The sequence below is a fragment of the Heptranchias perlo genome, chromosome 4 (assembly GCF_035084215.1).
Source record: "Heptranchias perlo isolate sHepPer1 chromosome 4, sHepPer1.hap1, whole genome shotgun sequence".
Lineage (NCBI taxonomy): Eukaryota > Metazoa > Chordata > Chondrichthyes > Hexanchiformes > Hexanchidae > Heptranchias > Heptranchias perlo.
In genome coordinates, this window is record NC_090328.1 from 66,926,430 (window position 1) to 66,944,311 (window position 17,882).

The window sequence follows — 17,882 nt, forward strand, 5'->3', positions numbered from 1 at the left end:
GGCCATTGTCTTTTGCTGATGGGGCTGCCCTCCACTGAAGAGTGGATCTCTCTTTCTGAGGTTTCTGACAATGGAGTATAGTGATTGCATTATAGATATTAATTGACCTGTGTCTCACAGAATTCCCTCCAATATTTGCTGTTTATATGCTAACATAATCCAAACAAAATCTGAGCACTCTCAAAGCCAAAGGTACAAAAGTACGCCTATTAATTGTAGTGGCCTAGGTATTCTTTGGAGATGATGAGCTGTATAGCAAAATGGACCAGGAGCCTTCTTGACAAAATTTTCCAGTGCATTTATTATGTTGCATTTTATTAGGAGTGGAAGGACTACAGACAAAAGTTTGAACAGGAGAGATAGGAGATGGGATAGTTAGATTTGGATGATGTGCAATAACACAAGATAGGCAGGGAATTAAAAATGATTCTCAGCTATTAACTCCCCTTTATTATATCATGTGTTTGGCTAGCTCACAAATATCATGTTAAGACAGTGACACTGTACATCAAGCTATTGTTGAGTAAGAAATCAGAATTGCCAAAGCAAATGGAATATTAGGTTGCATTGCCATGACAGTTCAATATAAAACAAAGCACATCATTTTGTCCTTGTGTCCTTAGGTCTCACTTAGAATACTGTGTCCAGTTTTAGTCCCCTCACATGGTGGGTGTTATAGAGGCTTTGGAAAAGGTTCTGAGGAGGGCCATAAGAATGATACCCAGCTTAAAACAATTAGGCTTAAAAAGCTGGGTCTATTTACTTAAGAGAAGCTGGAGGGATCTGATTTGGTGTTAAAAATAATGAAGGGACTAGACAGTGTTTATATAGATAGATTATTTCAATTAGCTAGGTTAGGAAGGACCAGGGCTCATGTGTTTATGTTGCGTAAGGGTAGAATTAGGTTAGATATCAGGAGATTCCTTTTTTCCCAGAGGATGGTAGACCTATGGAACAAACAGCCGGCTTGTGCGGTGAGTGTTGATTTGCTTCATACCTTCAAAAGAGAGCTGGACCAATTCCTGGCTTGGACAGAGATCAAGGTGTACAAAAGATAGGTGGAATAAAAAGTAATATTATATATGGTCAATGTGGTCACCTGGACTAGTTTTGATCACCTCAAGGTGGGGGGGGGGGTGCTGGAGAGGAATTTTCCAGATTTTTTTTCTCTTCCTAAATTGGCCTTAGGTTTTTTCTATCCCTTTTTGCTTCCCCCAGGTGATCACATGGCTGGTGGTGGGTGGGAGTATTGTAAATCATGATGCTTAGGGTATCATGATTGTATGGGGTGGGCTTGGTGGACCAGATGGTCTTCTCCATTGAAACACTAGAACTCACTGCCTGAAAGGGTGGTAGAGGCAGAAACCCTCAACTTATTTAAAAGGTACTCGGATATGCACTTGAATTGCCGTAACCTACAGGGCTATGGACCAATTGCTGGAAAGTGGGATAAGTGGGATTAAGCTGGATAGCTCTTTTTCAACCAGCATGGACATGATGGGCCGAATGGCCTCCTTCTGTACCGTAACTTTCTATGATTCTATGATTCCTGTTCTCATTTTGTTGGGTTGAGAACTTGAGGCTAAATCAAAATGAGTCACAGGCTTACATATAGCATAAAGCTGATAGTTTCAGAATTACAATTGCAGAATGGTGCCATAGTCTTGTTATTTATTTTCCAACAGTGAGCATTGAGGTGGATAATGATGAAAGAGATGATGAGGAACAGGATGAAGAAACAGGTGAGATGTTATCACATGCACATCTATGCATATGCATTATCTCCATCATGCCATACATATATGTGCAGACACACTACACATGTAGACTTCATAGGAAATGTCACCATGGTAAAGTGTCTTGCAAGGTATTTTACCATGTTTCCACAGTGGAGGACATAATTTCCTAGATTTTATGCTGGCCAACACCTGATTTTGTGGTGCTAATCAGAGAGACAACAGTAAGAAATGGGATGGAGACATATACTGCTGGATTCTGTCCACTGTAGAGCCCGCTGCACTTTCCGCTGTCAGCCGGCAGAAATGTTTGGCCCTTTTTGGGAGGGTACATTGCAAGTGAGGTAGTAATGAAGTGGTGATATCATATGCTTCATTTTCCATCAGATGCACTTAAAAGGATTTTCTTAGTCTTTTTTTTGCTGTTGCCATCTGCCTTTGTGCCATTTGATGAAGGGCTGCCAGTTCTTCCTTCCCCAATTTCAGATGCAGCACAATGGCTTTCCCATTGGGAATTCCTCTCTATCTCTGCTTCTTGGAAGAAGTGGAGGAGCAACAGATACTGGGTGGCTCCTTGTTCTTCAAATAGTTATGGGATGTTTAATACAACCTGAACTACTGGAACAGGCAGGCGATGTCTCGGTTTAACATTAGATTTGAAGGACGGTATTTCTAACAATGCAGCACTTCCTTAGTACTTGAATGAAATGTCAGCTGTATGAGAAGCTATGATTTATCTTTTATGTTGTTTATTTTGTAACCTTTAAATTAACTGTCTATGCCAAATATCATTGGAGAACTAGGGATAATGACTATTGTCTGCATTTTTAAAAATACGATTATGAATTTGTTTTATTATTGTATCAGACAAACTTGTAAATAGATTAACCATATTGGGAATAGTGAGATATTGGAAAATAGTTCAACTTGTGTCAGTAATATTTCCAACCCCTCATCCTTTGGCTTCTGCATTATGTGTCCTACTGATGTCACAGGGAATTATTTTTTATATCTCACTGTTCCCCATTGGTTATTATTTAGTTGTATGTTTGGGATTAGACCTGCTGATTCAGTGCAAATGTAATATACAACTTTGCCCATTCTTACTTAAGATAATGACGACTCAGATGTGGAACCACAAAACACCAAGAAAACAGTACAAAGCACAAGAAAGGGAAATGGAAAGAAAAAGATTGAACAAGAATCAGAGGAGAGATCTGATGCATCGGAAGATGAGAAAGAAGAGAAAAGTAGAAAGAAAAATGTGAAAAATAGGAGCAAAGCAGCCAAAAAATACAATTCAGATGAATCAGAGGAAGAACCAACTAAAAGTAGGAAGAACAGGAGAAATGCAAAATCTAAAAAGAAAGATTCTGATGATGACGATAATGATGAGGAAATGGACAAGAAAAAGAAAGGAAAAAGGGGTAAAAAACAAGTGGACAGTGACAGCGAAGAGGAGGATAACAAGAAAAGGGGCAAGAAAAAGGATAAGAATGGCAAAACAAAAGATGGCAAAAAAGACAGAAACAAAAAAAAGAAAGATAAAAAGAAAGGTAGTTCAAGGTAGGTCTCTCATTTTTGCAAAAGTTGGAACTGAATGGATGCAAAATGGAGAATAACTCAATGGGTGGAGATCTGAAGTATTCATGCAAGGAGTCGCACAACACCAGGTTAACCAGGTGTTGAGCGACTCCTTACATTTGTCCACCCCAGTCCATCACCGGCATCTCCACATCATGAAGTATTCATGTTTGCATCCTGATTTGTAATGTTACCAGAAAACTGACATTTTGCTGTTTTATAGGTGTTTGAAATCCAGATTGTGCAGAGAATATTCTTTTCATTTAACCACTCCAGATTTAGAACTTACAGCTCAATTTGGCAGTTTTGCAGAATTTCCTCTATGACCTAACTTCTAGTTGCAGACTGGAGTTGGCAAAGATCTGAGAATGGGTCACTTGGCAGTTTGTCACTTCTCATAAGTTGTAGAAACTAAAAAAAAGTGAAAATAGAAACAACATTGGGAGTATGAGGGGAGACGAAAAACAAATGAAACTATTATTTTTACAAAAAATCTATCATTGTACAATTTTAAGTAACATACACTCCTAATCCTGACAAGTAGACTTTGCAGGTGTTATATAATTGAACAGTGATGCAGGTGTTATATAATTGAACATTTTGTACTCTTAGTTACTTATTTTTTGTATTTGCGAGTATTATGGAATAGTTATGGTGGTGTTCGTGGCCGCTGCTAGTTTTAATGCCTCCAGCAAATAAACTAATAATGTAGCCTAAATCCCAGAAGCAGATGGATGAAGACCATTGCTTCAAGAGATATTTCAGTACTTTGCATCAACAAATTAGATATTACCGTCAGAACTGTGTTGTAAATAAAAGTCCATTAGAGAACAAACCAAATGTATGTAATGTCTCATTTCAAGGTGTGATCCAGTTGCTGCTGGAAAAAGACAATCTAATCTTTCATCCCTGAACTGGAAACAATCTCAGCTTTCTATTGGTTATGGGATTTCAAATTAGTATCACAAGATGGCCTCACCTCAATGTCCATTTATAGAATTTAAAAATTAAGGGGGTGAAATTGGATAACCCCCGAAAACTGGTGCTGGGATCATGGTACGTAATTAACCTGTGCCTGTCCATTGCGATGCAGGCTGCACGTAACATTCGTGTTGCCTGCTGTTTTAAATGATTGCTGCGTGCAGTTAGCACTACCTTCGATGTTGATTAGCTGCATGCATCAGCAGGGGGCCCCGATATCGCGAGTGGCTCATGCTTGTTAAAGGCAGCCTGCACCTCTTAAAGGGGAGGTGCACTGTGACTGCAAGCAGTGGTGGAAGTCAATTGTGAAGTGAATCTGTGCTGCATAATATATAGAAGAATGGTTGTGCTTGCGAGAGAGCACCAACCTTGCACCAAGACTCTCTGATGCTGCACTAGAGGCCTTTAGTACAAGAGATGGAGAGGAAGAGGGGCATCCTGTATCTACAGAGGGGCAGGAGGCCCTCCGAACATATACTCAAGAGGCAGTGGGAGGAGGTAATGGACGAGGTCAATGCCAGGAGCATAGTGCCAAGAACATCGATGCAGGGCAGGAAGAAGTTCAATGATTTAACATGAGTTGTCAAGGTGAGTGAGTTCAAGTTTCAATTGGCATATCCTACCAACTGCACCACCAGCCTCATCCACTGCTCCATGCACTACACCACCCCCCCACCCACCCACCAACAATCTCTTTCAATCAGTACTCAACTGTTCAAATCAGATGCTTCATCTCATCCTCATACATTACAACTCTTGCAAGCCGCACATCCAGAGCTCACAGGTCATGCACACTGGCAGCTATTTAACCATGCTAGCCACATCACCCAAACATCTTGCAGGATACTCACTGACACACTTCCCTCTTTCTTGCAGGAAAAGGTGGCGCATAACAGGAGGCAGCAAGAAAGAAATGGAGGAGGACAAGTGCGCCTACACGTCTTAACCCCAATGGAGGAGACAGTGCTGGCCATCATGGGAAGGGCAATCACTGAAGCCGTGGCCACTGGCGGTGCTGGAGGGATCAATGATGAGGGTCTCTGCAAACCTAATCCTCCTTCTCTCTTCCCACTTCTCCCTCATCTCACAATCTTTTCTGACTCACATGCTGCAGATAGTGTGAGCACGCACTTCTTACTTTCTCCTCTCCTCTCACCACAACTCAACTTGTGTCTCTATCATTTCAGATACTCAAAAACTGGAACCTTCCCAGTCAGAGGAGTCAGAGGAGGAAGATAGTGATGATGAAGACACACCATCACTCGATGTTACACTCACAGCCACCAGCTCAGAGACTGACACTGCGTGTAGTTTATAGGCTAAGATAGAGGAGGGATCTGCATGTAGTGAGACACCGGGCAGAAACGTGCAGGAGCCAGGGCGGGGGGAAAGGATACCGCAGGTGCTAGCTCGCTGGTGGACGAGGTCGCACACCAATTCTACTGCAGAGAATTCTGATGATGACTTTCATGGGCCAGGCTACAGAAGAAGGCTGACAGGTGGCGACAACCAAATATTAGTGCACTGGAAAGCCTGCAAGAAAGCATACGCACAATGTCTAGGAGCATGGAGGAGTCCAGCTCCAACTTGGCACAGGGCTTTGCGCAGAGCTTGGAGCCCATCCTTTCCAACATGGAACGGGTGGTCACCTCCATCAGCACACCTGTGGAACCCACCATGATGCGACGTCTGATACCAATGTCATAGCTTTCATTGCAGCACAAACATCTTTCATCAAAGGTCAGACTGCTGCATTGGGAGCTCAGACTGCTGCTATCGTGGTTCTTGGTACAACTGTTGAAAATGGCTTCCAGGGCATCACAGCAGTCCAGCAATCTGTTCTCTAACGGATCACTAGGATATCTGAGGTGTTACCCCGGGAGAGTGGCAGTGGCGCCATGGAAGATGATCCTGCTGTCCTCTCTCAGGATGACAGCATTCCTGCTCCCACCCCTGCAACTCCACCAGTGACCCTGCTGTTTTCTATCAGCCAGCCAGGCCAGACTGCTGCAGCCCAGGCCAAGATGGTGCAGTCTGAAGCCAGGCCCTCCCTGCACAGAACTGCTCGAGGTCATCCTCCAAGGTCACCTGCAGACTCCTCAACTGAGGGTCAGTAGCCTTCCACCACCCATGCTCCAGCCACTGAGGATGCACCTCGTAGGAGCACTAAAAAAGGTAAAGGCACACGAACGACAGGCACTAAGGGAATGCACAAGGGTGAATAGTCTCATTTTTTTGGATAATTTTCTATGTTAATTTATAATTATGCATTTGAATTTGCATTTAGTATTGGTTTTCATTTCTGCGATGAGCTGAGGGAGGAACCAATGTGTAATCATAAAAAGGACGATTTGATGGTCATGTGGGAGAGGAAATGTAATGAGTGTGGGGCTGTTGGTGAATGGGGAGGTGTCATTGAGGTTATAGATATCGTTCATTAATAATCTGATTACGCAGAGCCCTGGCAGAAAGGGCCTATCTACGTTGTAGCCTCCCTTCCTCTTCCACCACTACTTGTTGCACTTCCTGCTCCTTCACTTCCTCCTCCACTTCTTCCTCCTCCTCCTCCTCCTCCTCTTCCTCTTCCTCTTGCTCAGGTTCTCACTGCTAGGTGGTGGCAAGGGCTGTTTCCCTCATAATGGCGAGGTTGTGTGGCATGCAGCATACAACGACAAATCTTGATACTCATTCAGCTGAGTACTGCAGGGCTCCTGCAGAGCAGTCTACGCAGTGGAAGCGTTGTTTGAGGATGCTTGTGGTGTGCTCGATGATGCTCCTTGTGGCAGCATGGCTCTCATTGTAGGCTTGCTGTGCACATGTCCTGACTGGTGCCATGACCCATGTCATGAGGGGATAACCCTTATTGCCCATTAGCCAGCCTTTAACTTGCTGTGCTGGTTGAAATACAGTTGGGACACAGGATTGCTGCAGGATGAAGGAATCATGACTGCTGCCAGGATAGCGGGCATTGACCTGCATGATGCACTGTGTGTGCTCGCACACCAGCTGCACATTGAGGGAGTGGAATCCCTTTCTATTCATGAATATAGCCAAGTTCAGATGAGCATGCATGGTAATATGTGCGCAGTCAATGGCACCCTGCACCATGGGGAAGCCTGCAATGCGAGCGAACCCTCGTGCTCGCTCCTCCTGCTTGTTTCTGGCAAAAGAGAATGAGATGAATCTGCTTCTCATTGCGTAGAGCGCCTCAGTGACCTCTCTTAAACTGCAGTGCACTGCAAACTATGAAATGTCCTTATATCTCCAGCAGCAGCCTGAAAGGAGCCAGAGGCATAAACATTAAGAGTTATGGTAACCTTGGCAGCCACAGGCAATGCTGTCCTTGCCCTGCTTTGAGGCTGCAGTTGTGGCTGCAACAGTTGACAAATTTCAGTCACGACCTCTTTAGTGAACCGTTGATGTCTGATGCACTGGTCGACACTGAAGTTGAGGAAAGACCTCTGCAGATATGGCCTCTTGCTGTGTGTCCTGCTCCTCCTCCTCCTCCCTCTTCTAACAGCTTGTCCTGCTCTGCGAGGCCTCTCTTCATTCTCCGAGTCATATTCAATTCCCAGAGTCATATTCAATTCCCAGAGTCATATTCAATTCCCAGAGTCATATTCAATGCCAGGCCACCCATGTCTGGAAGCAACTTTTTTCAGCCCTATATTGTAAATGCCACTAACAGTACTGCAAGACCAGCCAGGCCACTCTCTGTAGAATATTGAAACTTTATCCAAGTACAGGAAACTTCCAAAAACATGTACAATTACACCAGCAGCCAGAAGAAATAATCCAGCAATTAATCTGCAAGTACTTCATGATCACTTTAAATAGTGTTGGTGGGGGTCCTTCATTTTGTTTAACGTCGTGTTCGGCTGTGCGAGGTTAAGACAGGGCGTTGGCTGGAGTGTGGAGTTCAGTGACCCCAGCTCTAAGTATGACAGATGGCGACAGGAGGCTGACAGTCAGCAGGAATAAATGGGTCATTTTCAGTTTGGCGGGTTGTAACTAGTGGGGTACAGGGTGGATAGGGGAACCATTGGACGTAGTGTATTTAGACTTCCAGAAGGCATTCAACAAGGTGCCACATAAAAGATTATTGTTCAAGATAAAAAATCACTGGATTGGGGGTAATATTCTGGCATGGGTGGAGGATTGGTTATCTAACAGGAAGCAGAGAGTTGGGATAAATGGTTCATTCTCGGACTGGCAACCAGTAACCAGTGGTGTTCCGCAGGGGTCGGTGCTGGGTCCCCAACTCTTTACAATCTATATTAGCGATTTGGAGGAGGGGACCGAGTGTAACATATCAAAGTTTGCAGATGATACAAAGATGGGAGGGAAAGTAGAGAGTGAGGAGGACATAAAAAACCTACAAGGGTGGACAGGCTGGGTGAGTGGGCGGAGATTTGGCAGATGCAAATACAATATTGGAAAATGTGAGGTTATGCACTTTGGCAGGAAAAATCAGAGAGCAAGTTATTATCTTAATGGCGAGAAACTGGAAAGTACTGCAGTACAAAGGGATCTGGGGGTCCTAGTGCAAGAAAATCAAAAAGTTAGTATGCAGGTGCAGCAGGTGATCAAGAAGACCAACGGAATGTTGGCTTTTATTGCTAGGGGGATAGAATATAAAAACAGGGAGGTATTGCTGCAGTTATATAAGGTATTGGTGAGACCGCACCTGGAATACTGCATACAGTTTTGGTGTCCATACTTAAGAAAAGACATACTTGCTCTCGAGGCAGTACAAAGAAGGTTCACTTGGCTAATCCCGGGGATGAGGGGGTGGACATATGAGGAGAGGTTGAGTAGATTGGGACTCTACTCATTGGCGTTCAGAAGAATGAGAGGCGATCTTATTGAAACATATAAGATTGTGAAGGGGCTTGATTGGGTGGATGCGGTAAGGATGTTCCCAAGGATGGGTGAAACTAGAACTAGGGGGCATAATCTTAGAATAAGGGGCTGCTCTTTCAAAACTGAGATGAGGAGAAACTTCTTCACTCAGAGGGTAGTAGGTCTGTGGAATTTGCTGCCCCATGAAGCTGTGGAAGCTACATCATTGAATAAATTTAAAACAGAAATAGACAGCTTCCTAGAAGTAAAGGGAATTAGGGGTTACGGGGAGCGGGCAGGAAATTGGACATGAAGCTGAGTTCGGATCGGTCAAGGCCCTGTGGGTGGCGGAGCGGGCCCAGGGGCTGAGTGGCCGGGTCCAGGTCCTACTTCTTGTGTTCTTTAGATTTGAGGTTAGGATCAGATCAACCATGATCTTATTGAATGGCGGAGCAGGCTCGAGGGGCCGATTGGCCTACTCCTGCTCCTATTTCTTATGTTCTTATATTCTGATTAGTGCTTGGGCTTCAGCTGTTTACAATCTATATCAATGACTTAGGTGAGGGGACCGAGTGTAATTTATCCAAGTTTGCTGATGATACAAAACTAGATGAGAAAGTAAGCTGTGAGGAGGATGCAAAGAGATTGCAAAGGGATATAGACAGATTAAGTGAGTGGGCAAGAAGGTGGCAGATGGAGTATAATGTGGGGAAATATGAAATTATCCACTTTGGTAGGAAGAATAGAAAAGCAGAATATTTTTGATAAGGTAAGAGGCTAATAAATGTTGGGAGTCAGAGGGATTACGGAAGAGGATCGCATCTGGTACAGCAACTTCCAGATTTCCGCATTTAACTGCGCATGTGCTCTCGCTGGAAGTTACTGTCCAATTTGCACAGAAATAAAGTTGATCGCTGTTAGCCTCACCGTTATTTTTACAGTAAAATCCATCCCAATGATTCTGCTGTTTTTGTCATTACATAAACATTCTGACCATGGTCTAACCTGGAAAACAAAGGAAAATACATGAAACATTAACTGTACAAACAGTAATGAATTCGTGCACTTTCCATTCCCTGTACAACTACAAATAATAAATAAATGTTCTTTAAATTGCCTTTACAATTCAGTATAATACATTAAAATACTATGTTTGATGATTAAAATAAATTAAATTGAAAATATATTAAAAAATTTGAATCAAAACTTGGTTGCTTCTGTCCCTTTAAATTGGGACTTTAAGCCACTTGCCTTTTACTGTTGCTTTTCATGAGATGAAGTACCACTGGGTGGAACTTTCACCCAGATCCAAAATATCAACAGACCTGTCAAAGGCTATCATTTTTATCCATGATACATAATTAATGAATTACATTGACATATAGCTTGGACAGAAATATGTTCAGGGCATGTTTTTGAGGATTGGAAGCAGGCAGAAGCACTTGTCAAACAATGTACTGGTTCCCACCCACCCAAATTCCACTGCCGGTAGTGATTGCGGGTTAGAAATTCCTCGCTCTGGTGCTCACAGTGATTTGGTCATTACCCACCACCTTTTTAAAGATGGTTTAATGATAGGTTAGAAATTATTGATGGCAATAATAGCAAATGAAAGTTTAATGCATTTACATGACATTAAAGGGGTCATTTCCTAACTTCTCATTTCTCGCGGGAAGCCTTATGCACCAATAGCACACGGAAATTCAAGCGCTGCTATGCATAATTTTCCAAATGTCTTAAGTAATGGTCAGAAAATCATGCATTGGGAGTGCAAAATCAGAAAATTGCCCCTTAAGTGTCAACTTGGCTTATTGGTAGCACTCCAGCTTCTGATTCATGCTTGTGTGCATTCAAACCCTACTCCAGGACCTAAGCATGTAATCTAGGCTGACACTTCAGTGCCGTACAGAGCTATATTGTAAGAGGTAAGGTTTTTCAGATGAAATATTATACTGAGGCTCCAACTGCCTGGTCAGGTGTATGTAAAAGATCCCATGACACTATCCAAAGAGCAGCAGGGAGTTCTCTTGGTCTTCTGGCCAACATTCCTCTCTCAACTAACACCATTTAATAAAAAGCAAATTAAATGGTCATTCATCTCATTTGTGGGATCTTGAGGTGCACAAGTTGACTGTCAGGTTTGCCTAAAAACAACAGTGACTAAACCTCAAAAGTAATTCATCGGCTATGCAGCATAGTATGATGTCCTGAGGATGTGATAAAATGCTTAGATAAATGTAAGTTCTTTCTTGCTCCTTTATTTTATCACAGGCATTAACTCATTTATTTTAAACTGTTAAAATAGTGGAGGAATGTCATACAAACACCTTAAATGTTGTCTGTTATCGTTGCCAACCTTATATGTTCCTTGTGAATGTCTAACATCTGAGTATGTGGTGGTATAGTGATGCATTCAAACCCAAGTATTCTGGTCTTCACTCTGTGTTCAATTTGCTAATAAGAGAGGCTATCCTTCCATTCCCTGACAGGAATTAGGACACATATCTAGTATTAAAGATTTGATGGATACTCTCTTCGTAAAACCATTGGGGGCACGACAAGAGCCATTTTGTAATCCATCATCAGATTATTTAGAGCTCAGTGTGCATCCAATCCATGACAGGACTAGTTTAGGGAAGGGAAGTCGAGAGGATGCAGTTGAATCCCTATTAGTTTAGTTTCACTGTGCATTAAATTTTATCTTGAACCTATTAGATCTGTAGCCCCCCCCCACCTTCCAATCCATGCAGTTTCTTATTAGTCACAGATTAAATTTCCAATCTTTTACCTTTCCAAGTCTGCATCTAAATATATTTTGTTAAGAATCTTTACAGTTGGCACAAAAAGAAGATTTTCACCCCACAGTCTGGATTATATTCAAACTGGGCTTCTAGAGGTGATAAGGAAGAGTTCAAACCAACTGCACCACTCAGTCTATCATACATTGAATTTTATGAGAGAATATTGTCAAGATATAATTGTTGGAACCCAATTTTCCAATGCAACAAAGACACAAATTTCCCCAGACCCTCTACCTTGGTTAGCTTTCTGGCTTCGATGCTGGACTGGGGTACAGGATGGGGATTGTAAGGATGATGCTAGTAATTTCCATCCTTTCCTTCAGCATTGATCCTAAGAAATTAATCTTATTCACCATTAACGCAGACCAGTACTTTGAGTATCAATCTAAATCTGTTTTCCTCTCTTTCTTATTTTGATAAATCTAATATGCATTTTTGCACAGAAGTTTCTAACTTTTTTCAAATATCAGTTTTAAATCACAATCTTTGGATATCCTTTGTGGTAATACAATAATTCAGACAATACACTCAGCAGTTTCTTCTGTCATTTAAAAAAAACGTACCTTTTATATTCAAACTGCGTTCATTCAAAAGTGCAAGTTGTGGCAAACAAAGGGCCCACACTGATTTAGATGCTCAGAACATAATACATTCTTTATTGCTGTGGTACCAGCAGGGAAAATAGCTTTTTTGTGCTGAAGCAGAGATACAAAATAATGCACAAAGGAAAATGTGAAACACCACTTGAGGGGACAATCACAGTCTTCATCTATTTTGGACCAAAAAAGGACCAATCTGAGTACTTTTTAGATGGTGAAAAGCTAGAAACAGTGGAGGTCCAAAGAGATTTAGGGGTTCACGTACACAGATCATTAACATATAGTTGTCAGGTGCAAAATATAATCAAAAAGGCTAATGGAAAGTTAGCCTTTATAACTAGGGGCTAGAATATAAAGGGGAAGAAATTTTGCTACAGTTATGCAAAGCTAGACCACATCTGGTGTACTGCATACAGTTTTGGGCACCACGCCTTAGAAAGGATATATTGGCCTTGGAAGGAGTGCAGCGCAGATTCACCAGGATGTTACCACGGCTCCAAGGGGTAGATTATGAGGAGAGATTACATAAACTAGGCTTGTATTCCCTGGAATTTAGAAGGTTAAGAGATGATTTGCTTGAAGCTTTTAGGATTTTGAAAGGAATTGATAGGGTAGATGGAGAGAAACTTTTTCTGCTGGTGGGGGAGTCTAGGACAAGGGGACATAACGTTAAAATCAGAGCCAGACCATTCAGGAGAGAAGTTAGGAAACACTTCTTCATGCAAAGAGTGATAGAAATGTGGAACTCTCTCCCACAAAATGCAGTAGATGTTAGCTCAATTAATAATTTTAAATCTTTTTAAATCTGAGATTGATAGATTTTTGCTAGCCAAGGGTATTAAGGGATATGGAGCCAAGGCGGCTGGATGGAGTTAGGATACAGGTCAGCCATGATCTCATTGAATGGTGGAACGGGCTTGAGGGGCTGAATGGCCTACTCCTGTTCCTATGTTCCTATATTTTGCTATTTTAGAACCCCTACTCAAACAATAGACACATAGAGGAATAAATAAGAATCTAGAGTCCATTGCTGAAAAGAAAAGAAAAAAACTCACCAATACATTAAGTATGATTAGTAGATACCTTACGACTCTCTGCTTCCACAAAATTTCTGGTTTTACCACTCTTTCCATTATTTAACTCACACACATCACAGTACTATTGTCATTTAGATAGGTGGTTGAAGGAAAGGGGGATAAAGTGATATGGGAACAGGGCAGGCACATGGGGTTAGGACTACTGCCCTAATGGAGGATAAATACCAACACGGGCTGGTTGGGCAGAATGACCTGTTTCCATGTTGTAATTTCACTTGCTCTAAAGCCTGAATTTTCATTGTTCAGCTGCAATAAGGATGTAAGTTGCCTTTTCTCAGGACCAAGACTGTAATAACATCTTTTTAATATCAATGAGTTATTGAACTTTAATGTTTCTAGAGCTGGAACCAAATATTTATCAGGAGATATAATACTGTTCTTAGTCATTTAGGATCCCCTTTATGATAGGTGGTCTAAATTCTCAAGTGATATAAATTATATTATCTAAAATTGTAGGAATTCAACATTTTTGGAGTTGTGAGAGTTGTTATTGTTTTATTACTTTTTTAAATTAATAAATTGTGAAAGGCAATGACCCATAATGTGAGACAGCAGCAATGTTGAAAAGACTAAGAAAGAAGACAAGGGGAACCAGAAAGTAATGGTTAAATGATGCCAAGCTTAGGCTTTAAAAGCTGGTAAATTGTAGGAAGAAAGGAAGACTGAGGATGTAAGGAAGCCAGAATGAGTTAGAGCATGAGATGGTGTAATGAGTCTTAATTTCAACTTAGCGAGGATACAGTGAGGAAGAAGAATGGTAAAATGGGGTATTTGCAGCTTGAAAGAACAAAAGAGGAAAGTTCACTGAGTACCATCCGAAGTAGTGTTAGCAAGATAAAAAGGGATGATTAAGGTTGTGACGGCAAGAGAGATTAGTTAGAGACTAATTCGAGTTAAATAAGAATATTTTTCTGAATAGTTGAGTACTAGTCCTGCTGTATGATCATTAGATCTTTCCTAAGCTTGGCATCATTTAACCATTACTTTCTGGTTCCCCTTGTCTTCTTTCTTAGTCTTTTCAACATTGCTGCTGTCTCACATTATGGGTCATTGCCTTTCACAATTTATTAATTTAAAAAAGTAATAAAACAATAACAACTCTCACAACTTTGGAGATAGTTGCCTTCAGAACAGCAAGGTACAGTATGTTGATAAATATTTTTCTTTTGGTTTCCAGCTCTGGAGAAGAATCGGAAGAAGAAGAAGTCATTACAGAAGAAGATATGGCCAAGCTGAAGGATGAAGTGGAAGAGAAGAAGAAACTAATTGCAACTTTACGAAACAAACCTTCTCCCATGAAACAGAAATTACAATTACTGAAGTAGGTGCATCTGTTTTATAAGTTGTAACAGTTTATGGTGACTTTTAAAATGGTGAACAAAAAACCTTTTTAAAACAAAAAACAAACTTTGTAAAAACATTGGGATTGATTTTAACACAGAGCGGGTTTCGGGCAGGCAAGGGGTGGGAGAAAGCAAAATACACTCACTGTACTAAGTTTAAGGCCCAGGGTATTTTAAATCCCAGGCCTCGTTTAAATGCCGCTGGTCCACTTTCCACCCGGGTAGGAAGAGAGTGTAGAGCGATCTTCTGGCAGGCGAAGATCGGGCAGGCCATGGCCACCCGCCAGCTTCCAGGTAAGTAGCAGGGAGGGGGTTTTAAGAGGGTCTCATGGGAGATAAAAGGGTGGTGGAGTCCGGGGCAGGGGAGGCTGCAACTTACCAGAAGGTTCTCTTCTATCTTCAGACCAGCTGCAGACCCGCTTCTGCCTAGTGGGAAAGCTGCAGCTGCTTCCCCGCTCAGGCCCTGGTTAAAATTGCATCGGGGCCCTATTGATGTAATGAGACCCTGAGTTGCATAAATTTATGAGGGTCCCGCCCTCTCAACTGCTTGCAAAGCCCTGCAGATTAACATCGCAAATGGTCAGAAACGGTCGAGATCTGAGTGGGTAAATAACTTGCTCATTATTAACTGCAAACCTGTCCAGTTTGTGCTGGGTGGGTATGGGTTAAAATCGACCCCATTGTTTCAGCTGTAATTGAATGTTAGCTTTATATGGTAGTTCATTGTTAAAAAAATGTAGTTAAATTGCTGAACTGGAAAATACTTTAAATGGAATCAAAAGTTTCAATGGGGCAATTCACTTAGATTTATTAGTTTCGAGGTTCCATAGACAAGCAAAGCCGCAATGTATCAGGTAAGAATAATTTTAAACAAGTGGGCTACAGAAGCCTCCAGTAGTGATTTGATCAAAATTTTTAAAACTAAAACTAACTTTCATCATTACTGCACAATGTGTGCATAAGGAATTAAGCAAAAACTTTTACTGTTAAACTCACCACGAGGTGGTTTAATAATTGAGTATAACATTACAATATATTGCTGAGGGGATTATATTCTGGCTGCATTCAATGAGTTGGGTGGAGTGTCTGACTGGTTGTTGTATTATGTGTGCTGAGTCCAACAATTGATTGTTCAAGTAAACGTAGGAGCTGAAAATAGCATGGTTCTTTTAAGAATCAGGCTTTAAAATTAACTCAGTCACTTTTGAAAGTCAATACTTTTGATTTCTGCAGTCTGCTTCTTTTCTCCACTTCTCTCCAGAAGCTGCTGGCTCATGGTTGAGTACATCAACTGAGCACCATGTACTCATTCTTCACGTGCGAGCCTAGGCGGTGACTACTGCAAGCTATTGACTGTGGGGAGCATCATAGTTGAGCCTGATTCCATCCCAATCCAATGTAAATTTTCTATCAGAGCTCACTAAATAGAAATCAGTTGTGCAAATCCTGGCTGATTTTTCATTTTCTAAATTCAGCACAATGCAGGATCAAACCAAGGATCTTCCTGGTCCAAATGCCTCTGTGCCACACTGGGAATTGCACATATCAACTAAGCCAATCTGAATTATAATGTGGACATCACACTTTGTTAGAACTGACTTGAACTTTTATTAATTATGATTGTAACATTAATCAAAATCAAAGAGTTATACTTTGCCACGATTAATCTGTTTATGTTAAAAATATGTCAAGGTGGCTAAATGCACTACCATGTGTAGCACTAAGCTGAAAAGTTTGCATGTGAGTACAGGATTGGGCTTGGCAGTGATACGCTCCATAATTAAATAGCCTGCCAACATTCAGAGCTGAATTCTCCCCTTTGTGGCATTCGTGGTAGGGTAGGACTTCTGCCCACTGTCCTGACATCACCATGACCCGGACCCATTTTCCTGGATTGAGGCTGCTTATTTATGCAGAACAGGCTCCCATTGGGATCCTAGGCTCCCAGACATTGTGAGTAGTGCTGAGAGATTTGCTATCACAAATTTATATTTTGTCTTATTTTATTTACTTACTAGCGAAGTTGCATTGCCATTAGAATCATAGAATCATAGAAAGGTTACAGCACGGAAGGAGGCCATTCAGCCCATCAAGTCCTTGCCGGCTCTATGTAAGAGCAATCCAGCTAGTCCCATTCCCCTGCCCTATCCCTGTAGCCCTGCAAATTTTTTCTTTTCAAGTACTTATCCAGTTCCCTTTTGAAAGCCATGATTGAATCTGCCTCCACCACCCCCTCGGTCTGTGCATTCCAGATCCTAACCACTCGCTGTGTAGAAAACTTTTTCCTCATATCACCTTTGGTTCTTTTGCCAGTCACTTTAAATCTATGTCCTTTGGTTCTTGACCCTCCTGCCAATGGGAAAAGCTTCTCCCTATCTACTCTGTCTAGTCCCTTCATGATTTTGAATATCTCTATCAAATCCCCTCTCACCTTCTCTGTTCCAAGGAGAACAACCCCAGCTTCTCCATTATTCTAGTAAATCTCTTCTGCACCCTCTCTTAAGGGCTTCACATCTTTCCTAAAGTGCGGTGCCCAGAACTGGACACAATACTCCAGTTGTGGCCGAACCAGCGTTTTATATAGGTTCATCATGACTTCCTTACTTTTGTACTCTATGCCTGTAATTATAAAGTCCAGGATCCCGTATGCTTTTTTAACTGCTTTCTCAACCTACCCTACCACCTTCAATGATTTGTGCACATATATCCCCAGATCTCTCTGTTCCTGTACCGCTTTTAGAATTGTGTCCTTTAGTTTATATTGCTTCTCCTCATTAACTTGCAACGGCTACGATTTCCAATATGGATGGGCTGAGCAGATAGGATGCGCCCATGTTTAGCCTCATGCCATCTTACAGGCAGCATATGAGACTATAATTTGGTGGCCTGATGAATAAAA

At 41.7% G+C, this 17,882-nt stretch overlaps 1 protein-coding gene across 1 annotated transcript in view; it reads left to right on the top strand.

Annotated features, from left to right (window-relative positions):
* The first annotated feature begins 3,120 nt into the window (after positions 1 to 3,120).
* tmc1 (transmembrane channel-like 1) overlaps positions 3,121 to 17,882 on the top strand; it is an 83,872-nt gene continuing 69,110 nt past the window's right edge. Inside the window, exons 1-3 of the mRNA XM_067982198.1 lie at positions 3,121 to 3,174; positions 3,226 to 3,302; positions 14,818 to 14,961. Of these exons, the coding sequence (XP_067838299.1) occupies positions 3,136 to 3,174; positions 3,226 to 3,302; positions 14,818 to 14,961 (260 nt within the window). The 5' untranslated portion in view covers positions 3,121 to 3,135. The remainder of the gene's footprint in view (positions 3,175 to 3,225; positions 3,303 to 14,817; positions 14,962 to 17,882) is intronic.